Source organism: Drosophila busckii, chromosome 2L, assembly GCF_011750605.1.
Source record: "Drosophila busckii strain San Diego stock center, stock number 13000-0081.31 chromosome 2L, ASM1175060v1, whole genome shotgun sequence".
NCBI classification, from domain to species: Eukaryota; Metazoa; Arthropoda; class Insecta; order Diptera; family Drosophilidae; genus Drosophila; species Drosophila busckii.
The window spans coordinates 6660116-6672257 of record NC_046604.1 but is presented as its reverse complement, the minus strand read 5'-3'; the positions used below and the strand labels follow the sequence as shown (position 1 = coordinate 6672257).

Sequence of the window (12142 nt, the reverse complement as noted above, 5' to 3'; positions counted from 1 at the left end):
GCGTCTCCAGCACAATGTCAGCGCCGGCCACGCGGCCTGTGTCCAGCACCAAGGAAGAAGGTGCGTCCAACATTTCATTTTTAGTAATTGTGATTTCAAACTGTTTCTTTAGCCTTTGCAGATCTCGACGCACAGGCGGTCATAGCAGCCATTGTGACCGACTCGGGTCTATCCGAATCGTCAGAGTCTGCGGTGGCGCTCACTGCGGATCTGGAACATGTTGTAGTCTCCTCCAATGTGACCACACCTGTGACAGTAACAGGGGGAGTGCCGCCTGGTCTGGGCATCATTGGCAGCAATAATTATGGCACCATGGGCCTGAGCAGCAGCCTCACTGGTGGCAATGCTACAAGCGGCGGCGGCGGCGGCGTCACCGCTGCACTCATGGAAATGGGCCATTCGAGAAATTCCAGTAATACTAGTCAAGTGAGCCAAACGTCAATCTTCATTTGTTCAATTCGTTCAGCAGCAGCAATTTGCTAACTTGCGTTTAATTTTCCGTTGCAGATGTCGAAAGGTTCGGGTTATAGTAGTTTTTCGCACAGTCAACATTCGCGGCAGAGTTCCGAAGGTGACTCGGGGCATGCTAGGTAAGTCGTCTAGCTATATAGTTAACTATATATGCTGTATATACCATATAGTCTGTATATGATTTTGATTTCAATTTATTTTGCCAGCAATTCGTGCAGCAATCTCTGCTCACATCTTGTGTCTCTAACTATTTTATATGCTACTACACTCTAGTATATGCTCTAACTCAAGCAGCTACAACTAAAGCTCATTATCAATCTACTTTGAGTCTAACTAAAACTACAAATTCTACATTGTGTACTAAACTCAATTAACACTCAAGCACACATGCATACATCAAATATATTTTATACATTATATTATATTTAGTTAAGCTACATTAAATGATAAACTGTTTGAACTAGCATAGCATAGAATTTCTATATTAATTTAAGCTGCTTTAAAATGTAAGTTGAGTTGCTTAGCGCTGCCACTTGTTATTAAATATGCAGTAGGGTCCTTCGCTACTGATTGTGCTTTTAACTATTCATTACGTTCTCAAGGCTGCGTTCCATTAAACGCTTCATTCAATTATAAAATGCTAAACTTTTTACATATTGTGCTGGCGACTGTGGATGCTGCTGCAACACAAATTTCCATATCAAAGTTTAAGGTCAAATGATGGCAAGTGCAAGATTGCGCTTGCTAACCTACACACACACACACACACGCTACACATTTACATATACATGGAATGCAATATCCTTGTGAGAGGACGTCCAGTCAGTCAGTCAGTCGTTCGTTCGTTCGTTTGGGCTGTCTGCCAGTGTGGCTCGTTTCGCTTTGAAGCTGTCGCCCTTTGTTTGCATTTCGGTTGCACCAAAAGGAACACACACATTATTTCTCGTTATTAGTTGTTGTCTGTGGTTGCTGCCACATGCTGTCCGTGCCCGTGCCTCGTGTGTGGGTTGCACGGATGTTATCAGAATGCACAATATGAAAATTGTAGAGCGTAGTAGTGGCAAGAAATGTTTGCACAAAATATGACGCCGATGACTTCATCGAAAGCCAACTGTGTGAGTTGGCGTCATGGCGAGAACTTTGTAAAGGTCGCGTGTGCTTAATGTCAGATTTGTTGTTGCCATTTAGCAATCCAAAATATAAATCCTAGAGCAACTGCATTTTTGATTCAGAAATTGCATTAATCACTCTCAATTCTTGTGGCACAAATATGTTTGTTAATATTAACTTTATATATAGCATAGCTTATCATGGGTTTAGTTGGTTTATTATTACTAATAGTACTAACTTTAGCTTTGGGACTTTTTCAATGGTACTTCTAGCTCATAAGTTCTTCTTAATTATATGTTTATTAACATTTTGTTTAATTTAGTTTATGCCTAATTTGTTTAACACTTTTTGTTTCTCTTTCTTTATGTGTATATAATCTCTCTGATAAACTTTAAATGGGTAAATGGCCAACTAACAAATTGTACAAAAAACAAATTGAAACAAATGTAACTCTGCTCGTATTAACCCAAACGCGTGTATCCAAACCCACGAATATCGAACGCTAAACAGTCGATTTAGAAAATCCGTTTCTCTACTCAATAGACTTAATCAGAGAGCTATAAATGCGATGAAATTAAATATACCCGCGTTGCGGCACAAAGCGACGACAACAGAGCAACCGCAGGGATTGGGTCTACCCGAACCACCGCAGCGCACCACAAAAACCACCACAGTGCACGCCAGTCTGAGCACCACCATCGAATATGTAAGTGAGGAGCGTCTCTATCAAACGCCCAATGCCACAATGAGCGGCAATGAGCAGGCGGCGTTCGATGAGTTCCGTACGCCCATGTGTGAGATACCCAATCCTTTGCTGTCGCAGTCATATGCCACGCCCAGCTATCGCAGCGCTGGCTCGCCCGCGCACGCCACACAGTATTATGACAGCGAGGAGACGAGCGAGAATGATGAGGAGTACATGAACGAGGAGGACTCTGGTGATAATGACTCGGGTCTGGAAGAGAATTTCCATACGCCGCGTGTGGCTAAGATTAAGTCCATGGAGAATCTGTCCATACTCGAAATGGAGTTTCATAAAGCGTCCATGGAGCTGGACCGCAATTCGCCACGCAGGCTGAAGCAGTTGGCGGAACATGCGAACATAACCAAAATGAAATCGCTTAACAATCTCTGCTTCGACGACTACTCGGAGGCAGCAACGCGTGAGGAGTTTCAGCGCATACGTGAGCAATCGCTGGAGGAGCGTCTGCGCTTCCAGCAGCACAATCATCATCATCTGCATCATCATCATCTGCATGCGCATGCGCTGCGCAAGAATTCAAACTCATCGAATGGCTCGTCGGGCAAACTGTTTGTCAAGCATCAAAGCCATTTGGCCAAGGTGGGCAATGCCAAGTTCATAGGCCAGGATGGCGCCAATGATAGTCCGCATTATCCCATACAAAAGATGCGCTCCATGGGCACCATACCTGATTTGGTGACCGAACGCATTGAAGCCGATCCGTTTCTCACTCCCACCTCAGAGCGCCGTCCCAGCTTCAGTCGCCTCATCCAATCGGCCGATAAACCACCCCTGGGCATTAGCTATGTGAATCGTCTGCTCACCTACGATGTCGTCGACTCGCCAGCCGAGAACATGTCCTTCATGTCCCGAACGCCGTTCGAGCGCGCCTACAGACGCACCATGCTACAGGGCACCGCCTCCACACCACTCGCTGCCAGCCTGGATGCCCCCAGTCACGCTCGTCCACATTCCACAAATGCTGCTTACGAGCTCATGAGGTGCGTCGCGTTTATCAAAGCATCAATGATAAACTTTCACATAAAACTTAAACTCTAGCGAACTCTCTTGTTCCTACTACTACTACTTTGCTTACTCGTTACTCGTTCAAATGTTTACTCGTTAAAGCGTTAGCTGTTTAGCTGTAATTCACATAACGAACTTTAGTACTCCTACTTTGCTTTTACTCGTTACTCGTTCAAGTGTTTACTCGTTAGAACTCGTTAGCTGTTAGCCCATAGGGTTCTAGACATTTCATTGTTTGCATTTATCGCGTGTAAATGGCCCCCCACCAATTGTTTATCATTATCATTTAACATGCTCCTTGTGTTCTTTCTGTTTCTGTTTTGTTTCGTTTCGTTATTGTTTACGTTCTCGTTACTTTGGTATATACTGTAAACTAAACATTATATTTAAGGTTTGGCTTTGTGTAGAATTTTGTCCCAAAGCCCATTCTAAGAACTAAGCTTACTTTTAGTACTTGAACTAATTTAAATATAATAATGATACCAACACGCCTACAATTTAAACAAATCAAAGTAATTCGGTTATCTAACTTGGGCACTCACTACAAAATTAATTGCGGTTACTTGTAGAATTTACAACTAAAATTAAAAGCAATTTTTGTACAAACAATTACAAATCATTATAATCAGTTCTTACATTGAGTACTTGGCCCCAAGTCGGCGACATGGTCACAGTAACAACACAAGCCCTTGAGGTCAAATGCAGCTTAAAAACTAGGCCAAGGATGTAGACACACACACAGACACACACACATATACTGAAGCTCATTGGTTGTGCATTTGGTCAGTGTGTCGCCCTTGTGTGGACAATTGCTCTCCTGAGCAGTCCCCGTCCCATTCGCATCAACTATGCAGGCTCAAAAGACATACACTGCAATTGGTCTTTTCGTTATTTTCAATTTCTAGGGGTAATTACACTAGCTCAGCCAATTAGCACAAAGGTCTTGGACTTTTGCTGTAATAAATTCAAATATATAATAAATTCCTAAGTTAGAATTTCTTAAACTTCCTAAAAGGTGCCTCAAAATGCAGAAGTTCTATACAAGTTTGTTGACTAACATTCGTAAGATCAGACTTTAAAAACATATGAAAAGCATTATAATTGCTTTAGATGCTTAATTAGTTTTAGATGCTGTGCAGAATATTTCGAGCACCACAATAGATCAACAATTAAGTTATTTTTTAAATAAGAACATTTTATTTAAATGCAATATTTAATACGAGCTTCAATGCTGTGACAACACTTGCCATTAAATCAAATGCTTTGTAGCTAATCCAGAAGCTAGAGAGAGATTTTCTAACTGCAGCCAATGCAAAGCCCACCCACAATCGTTCGATGCGCTTTGAGCGCTCTCTCAGCAACAAAGTAGTTACGCTCTTGTTCAATCGCGATCGGGCTGATTACAAGCTGATAACTGTCGCTCACGCTCTCTGAGATGCTTGCGCTCTCACCCGCATTCTGATCTGAGTTTGTGAGGCTGCCAGGTAGGCGCCCAAGCAGGTCAGTTGTGTATGGATAGTTGGCGAGTAAAGAAGCAGTGAGCGAGCTGCCACAATTGTAATAACAAATAGGTTCAATTTATTTACTAACAATCAATCAGTTCAGCTAGATTAAACAAATGAGTGTCTAGCAAGCGCACTTTCAATTTATTATTAAATAAGCAAAGACAGCTCATACAAATTTTAAACAGAGAATATTTTTTTCTCCAAATTTTATAATCAGTCTATACGAAAAATAAATACTGTTAAAGCAGTCCCCACAGTTTGCTGACAGCAATGCGCAATTTAAAATTGAATGCAAGTCTATGCTGCAATAAATATATACAATTTAAATCAATTAAAAAGTTATTGAGGTCGTTAGAATTAAGTGTCGGTTAGAACAGAACAAAAGCAAACAGTTGAACAGTTGTATTTATTTTAATATGCTTACGGTTATTTATATATTTTTAAACAAAGAAACACACACACACACCTAAATTAAAAAGTAGCGCTCTCATGCTTAAACACATCAAAAAAAATATTTAAACATTAAAGTGCATAAATTAAATTGCTTCTTTTGTAAATTGCTAAATCGAATAATATATATAAATATTTTTATCATATACTTAAGATAATTTACTCATCGAGTTTATTGTGCATATTTTTGCAAATATTTTTCTTCATTTCTTATGTCTGTCCCAATAATTACGCTTTGATATGTAACTGTGTCTATTATATAAACAAATTCAAAAAATAATCGAACGGGCTGCAAACAGAAGCTTTAGCGGCGTGCCACGTCGTCTGTTTGATGCCAGCAACAGTTGCAATAACAACAGCGGCAGCAACACCAGCAGCAACAACAGCAGCAGCAGGCAACAGGCAGCAACAACAACAGCAGCAGCAGCAGCATCAGGACTGGGCAGCAGCTCTTCGCCCTGCGGCACTTTGGCCAGCATACACTCGAATCATTCGGCTTCATCATCGAATGGCAGCAACAGCAGCAGCAGTGGCGCTTTGATAACATTCCAATGTAATCCACACTGCGGTCAGGACAGCGTCGATGGTTTTGTCCAGTCATCAGTCGCAGCAGCTGGGCTCACCCAATGGCCATGCCAGCAGTCCCCGACTGGGCAATGTTATGTCAGGCGATGCGCTCAGTTCGTTGGCGGCGAGTCCGACAGATGCATGCAGCATACGCTCGAATCCTTCGGCTGCTTCCTTATTGCTGTCCACCTCTGCGGCCGCAGCGGAAGCCTCAGCCATGTGCTCAGCCACCTCGATGTCCATGTCGGGCGCCACACTCTCCCCGCTGGCCACCACACAGATTATACGTCGTCCCAGCATTACCATGATGTGGGTTGCCCACTCAACTCGAATTCGAATTTAATTTAGTTGCCTTGCCTGTCTTAGTTTCTGTATAAGTTTTGCTTATTGTAAATGTGTCTATGCCAAGAGCTGCAACAATATTAAAGTCAATAGAAAGATTGTTACAGCTCTTAATTATTTATTTATTATATATAAAGTTATATAAGCCTCTTTGCCACTCTTTGAGTTCATCAGTTACCATTTGGCATGCATTTTATAAGTTACAGCGCACAATTCAAACCTTTTATTTGTTCATTGCATATGTAAATATGTTTAGCATGGTTTGCAATCAAATTTATGTAATACGCTTAAGTCTTAAGTTTGTCAACACGATGTGATGTGTGTCGTGTGTCTTTAGTTTTTACTTTTCTTATTACCACACACTAATTATGGGCTTAGCTCTAAATGGCAGCACAGTTAGTTAATTTAGTTTAAAATACTAATTTGTCATTTTGTATTAATTTATTGTTGCTTTTGGTTTCGCAGGAATCCCAGCTCCGGCTCGTTAGTTATAAGTGAAACAGGATCTCTAGATCGTACGAAAAACAGCGGCGAAAAGCGCAAGAAGAATGCACTGGACGATGGGCCACGTGTCTCGGACCGTGTGGAGGAGACGCGTGTCAATCCAGACTCCTTGATCGATGAGATTTTGAAGGATACCAAGCTGGATCAGCTGGAGGAGTCGGCAGAGAGTAAGTCCAATCACATTATATGCCCCCATTATATGTATTTAATGCCATTTCTTTTGTTTCTTCAGCATCGGGTTTACAACTTTACATAGCACGCGATGGCACCGCCTCGCTGGGTGGACATGAGGTCAAGTCAAGCGTGCGAGCTGGCGCCTTCAAGCAGGTTGTGATGCAGGATCGAAGATAGTAGCTACGCTAATGCAGGCGCGTGTTTTTTTTTTAATGTATTAGAAGACTAACAAACCAGCAAAACAACAACAAAAACAGTAAGCAGCAACAACAACAACTACAACAGCAACAGCAATGAAGAGCAGTAAATTTGTTTTTAAAGTAAATCTAATAATTTAATTTATACATCAATATTTACTTGCAAGCTACAAAGTGAGAGTATATGCATTAATATACCAACTTATATATATATATACATAATTACATATATACAGCTGCATGAGCATAATTCTATGATTATAACTGTATGTCATGTCTAAAGTACACTACTATAAATATAACTAACTATAGCTATATGTATATTTAACAGTTTATAAACAAAATATGTGCGTATTAAGTTACATAAGTATGTGTATGTTAAAAGCCACAGCAGTCAACTGTTGCAGCACACACACACACACACCAATGTAAACTTTTAACAGTGCAGCTCTCTTCTCGGCGATTCACACTGTTAAATGTGTGTGTGTGCTGCTATTTGAAGAATTTGTTATTTCATTATTTTATCTAAATAAATTAGAAAACAATTCCATATTATGTCTTCGGTCTGGTATTTGTTTATGTTTAATTGCAAGCAACTCACTTCCAAAGTCAATAAATATTACCAAACTTTATTTTTAAAATTTTTAACCTAACATATGATTTATTGCTTCCAATTGAAATATACGCTCAGCTAATTCATATATGTATATAAGCATATGCCATAAATATTGCTACTTCCACACAGAACAGCTTCTTTGAGATTATAAAATCCAGCGCAACATTTTGTAAACAATTAAATAAGCTACATGCAACAATATACACAATATGCAAACATTTGTATTATAATTTTGCTTTTGATTTATGCTAAAAAATTTATTCTGCGTAGCTAGTGCATACAGAATTCGCTATAAATGTACATTATATAAACTTGAAATAAAATACATTGCAAAAAGATTTTTATTGTATTCGAGTATGTATGGAAAAAAATATGAAAACATTTGTGTTTACTGTTTAAGAGATATGAAATGTGTTAAATGAACTAAGAATGGAATTAGTTTTTAGCTCTAGTTTACGTTTAAAATGAGTGATGATGATAAATTCGATTTAGTTATTTTTTGATAATTTGTAAAAATAATAAATTTGATAAGAAGATGCAGAAGCAGATGCTTGTGAGCTAGTTTTTTAAAACGTATACTTATGAAAAGAACATTTAAAATAACACACACAACCCATGCAAATAATTTATAAACAAAAGCACACACAACAAATGTTGATTGTCAATGCAGCGTATTGTCCAAATGCTGTGGGTTTGCCAATGAATATAGCGCAGCCCTTTTGTAATGACTGACTTTATCAGTTCCCAAAAAAAATTGTCAAAACAATAATCCCACTCGATAATACCAAGTAAATCTAACAGCATTTGGTGAATTCGGCTGGCGAAACTTTGTGGACATTTTTGAATTGATTTTCGAAAGACTAAGATACTAAACAAAAAGCAAACTACAACTATACTTACATGCATATGTAAAACAATTACGAATAAAGTGAAATTAAAACTGCATAGCTTTTATTTTATAGCTTATCGCTTACAAATCTTAGATAAGTGCCACCAGCAGCAGTTAAAACAAAAGCCTTGGCATCGAATTTCATTTCGGGCAGCGTCCTGGCGCATGTTTCCACGCGATAATTCTTTAAAATATGCAGCAGACCCACCTACAAAATACAGTTGGCTTAACATTGCATTTAATAAATTATATGGCTACATACCTTGATCTCCAAGAGACCCAAGAGCGTGCCAATGCAGCCACGCGGACCAGCGCCAAAGGGTAAATATGTCATGGGTCGCTGCTGCTGACGTTGCTCTGGCGAGAAGCGCTCTGGATCAAACTTAAGCGGCTCGGGCCAGTGCTGCTCATCTCGATGCAGGCCAAGCACAGATATATAAACGGGCGCACCACTTGGCAGTCGCAGCTTTGAGCCACTATTCCACGCGCTCAAATCGTAACCTGACGCTGCATTGCAGCAGCGATCCAAGAAAGCAGTTGGCGGATATAGCCTAAGCACTTCATCCACCACTTGTCTAAGATACGGCAGCCCACTCAGCGTCTCATAGCTCAGCGTCTCTGGCTGCTCGCTGACGTGCAGCGCCTCTGCCAGCTCCTGTCTCAGACGTTCTTGTATTGCCGGCTGCTTTGCCAGCTCATACAAAGCGAATGTTATGGTGGATGAAGAGGTATCAAAACCTGCCAGCAATAGAAACGAAGCTTGCGCAACAAAGAAATCACGTTTGTGGACGACACTCTCCGGCGGTTGAGTGCGCTGCAGCTGCAGAAATATATCAATCAGATCGTGACGCTGCACACCGCTGGCTGAACGCTGTGCCAGCGCCCAGTCCATGGACTGACGCATGAAACGTTCATACTCCTCCGAATACAGATGCGTACGCAGACGGCGCGAGCAGCGTGGAAAGAAGAACATGGTGAAGAGATGCAGCAAGCGCTTGGGACGTGGCTCATTGACCTCAATGCACATGCGTCGAAATTCCGCATCCGGCTGTTGCAAGCAGTTGGCCTCCAGCCCAAAGGCCAATGAAGCTATAATGTCTGTGCTAAATAGCGCACTTAACTGCTTAACCTCCAGCTCCAGTGTGTTGTCAGTGCCTTTGGCTGCCAGCTGCCTGGCCAAATGTTGCTCCAGCTGCTGTCCGATCTGCTGCAGCAGCGCGTACATATTTCGCACCTTGCTGGCGGCAAAGAAGGGGGCAAAGATCTTGTGTGTCTCTCGCCAAGTCTCATGCTTGGAAAAGAACAAATTCTGTGCACCCATAGTATCACCAATGGGGTCTGTTGTCTCAAATCGACTTGAGAACTGCGCAAAATCCTCCACCAGTATGCGCTTGATCATTGCCGGCTCACGCAGCAGCAGCGCGTGATTGTGCAGCACATGGATACCCACAAAGGCGTGCCCGGCAGCAGCAGGGCTTTCGTACAGCTCCCGGAACTGATCGCCAAAGCAGCAGGCACCGCGCAGCAGTTGCCAAACGTTGCCTACAAAGGGCGTGGCCGCTATCTCAGGCACGCCCAGTCTTCGCCAATGGTTAAAGTGTTGCCGTTGCCACAGCCATGCAGCCGCAATTATTAAACTCAAGACCAGTGCAACAAGCATTTCAAGTAGCGTTCAATAGTCCACTAAATCTTTCACTGGACTGGGTGCAGTTCCATCTAATCTTGTGGAATTATTTTCAGTTATTGCACACTGATAGCGGCGCTTAATCGTTCAGTTGACTTCGCATGCGCTGAGAGACTAAACTGCATATGTATTGTTGTTTTGTATTGTTGTTTTGTTAATAAATTTGTCATTGCTCTTGATTGCCACCCGACAAAGCCTTGCTTTTCAAAATGTATAACTGTTCTAAATTTAAGAGAGACTTTTAAAGCGCGACTAAAAGCACTGCAGCAAACTATAACCAAATATGTAGGCTTAGCTAGTCGGTATTAGTCATTTCAGATTTCATGACGGACATGGCTATCCATTTTTTACAAAAATGTCAAAGTGTATAAAAATATATATTATATTATATTTATATTTTTACTTAATTTTGCAAATATGCTAGACGTTAAATAGACTTTAAATTCAAAATATATAAGTATCGATGTTCTCACTATCAAATTCAAAATTTACTCTACGCTTGGCGCCCACTTAACGTTGTATTTTTGCAATGCGGTCACATTGTCTGTTTATTAAGTGCTGACAACAGCTGACTTGGCTAATTTTTTTTAGTTGATATTTTTATCAATGAAAATGGATAATGTTGACAATTTGAATGATGATTGCTTGTGCTTTATACTGGAATACCTGTCACTCGCGGATCAAATGTCCATGGCACGCAGCTCACCGCGTTTCAAGGAGCTGTTATGTCAAGTGGTCTGGCGGAAGGCCCAATTTCGAGAGGTTTCTATATCTGATGCAATGCTAGCGCCGCTCAACAAACAGGACTACATGTACTTTTTCGAACTGACGAGTGCACACATGGAGAAGCTTTACATATGGAATGTCCACAAGAAAGCATTTGATTCATATTTAGGTCGCCATCTGTTGCGACCTGATTTAACATTCTACCTGCGCTTGGATTTAACCAACCTGCGCGAGCTGTGCATAACGGACGATCAAATGAACAACAGCATGATACAGACCGTAACAAAGAGTTGTCCAGATTTGTGTAGCTTAAGCGTCTCCAGCGCATATATAACAGGCAAATTTATAGTGGGACTGCCCAATTTAAAGACGCTAGTGGCCAGAGAATGCTCCGTTGAGCCCGAATATCTGGCAGAGCTACTAACTAAGCTGCAGCTGTCCACGCTGGACCTCACCGCCAACAAACATAAGGTGGAGCAGACCATTTTGGAAGCACCCACTGTGGGATTAGTGCATCTGCAGCGGCTGGGAATATCAGATGCACAGGATTGTGGTTTTCGCATAGCGGAACAGCTGCCGCAGCTTAAAGAACTAGTGGTCAGTTATCAAGATGTGCAAGCAGAAGATCAATGTGATATGTTGAAGACCACAAAAGAATTGGTAGAGTCTTCTACGCCAGAGTTTTTAAATCGCTTGCAAATGATACTGTGCAATGTAGTAGATATGGAAGTAGCGCTAGAGCAGATAGCCGGTCTGGAAACACGCAGCCCTCGCCAATCGCCAAAGTTCTGTGAGCTATTAAAAATTATATACAAATGTAAATAGGCGTTGCTCTTGGTAACGCAGCGCGTGGTACTCGCGTCATTGACAAAACCTCATAATGTGCAATGTATATATACATTTAGTATATATAGAATTATGTATATACAGTACATGCCTAATCAGCTTGGATTAAGTATAAATATGCTTTATCAGAGTAAGGTGGCACGCTCTATATAATTTCAATTGATAGTGTCAGATAGATTGTATCTGAGTTTATACACGTTGAGATTGTCACGAGCTGTATACAATAGATTACAAAAGACTTGGTTACATTTATCTTTATATATATAAAATGGTTTAAAAACTTTATTTAAACA

General features: G+C 41.0%; 3 protein-coding genes across 3 annotated transcripts; 2 read left to right on the top strand and 1 right to left on the bottom strand.

The window, feature by feature from the left end:
• The first annotated feature begins 6 nt into the window (after nt 1-6).
• Nucleotides 7-7111, top strand: LOC108608011. Its single transcript, XM_033293290.1, is given in 8 exon segments — nt 7-60; nt 113-426; nt 508-590; nt 2092-3324; nt 5604-5895; nt 5897-6180; nt 6679-6884; nt 6950-7111. Coding segments are annotated over 8 exon segments (2577 nt in total). The 5' UTR covers nt 7-14; the 3' UTR covers nt 7069-7111.
• A 1547-nt stretch (nt 7112-8658) lies between these two features.
• Nucleotides 8659-10358, bottom strand: LOC108607736 (probable cytochrome P450 6t1). The gene is made up of 2 exons (XM_017998757.2): nt 8856-10358; nt 8659-8801 (listed from the first exon to the last, which is right to left on the bottom strand). Exons 1-2 carry the CDS (start codon nt 10251-10253, stop codon nt 8661-8663), a joined length of 1539 nt encoding a protein of 512 aa, XP_017854246.2. The 5' UTR covers nt 10254-10358; the 3' UTR covers nt 8659-8660.
• Nucleotides 10359-10708: 350 nt separating this feature from the next.
• On the top strand, nt 10709-12092 carry LOC108607739. The gene has a single exon (XM_017998763.2). It carries the CDS (start codon nt 10884-10886, stop codon nt 11826-11828), a length of 945 nt encoding a protein of 314 aa, XP_017854252.1. The 5' UTR covers nt 10709-10883; the 3' UTR covers nt 11829-12092.
• Nucleotides 12093-12142: the final 50 nt, after the last annotated feature.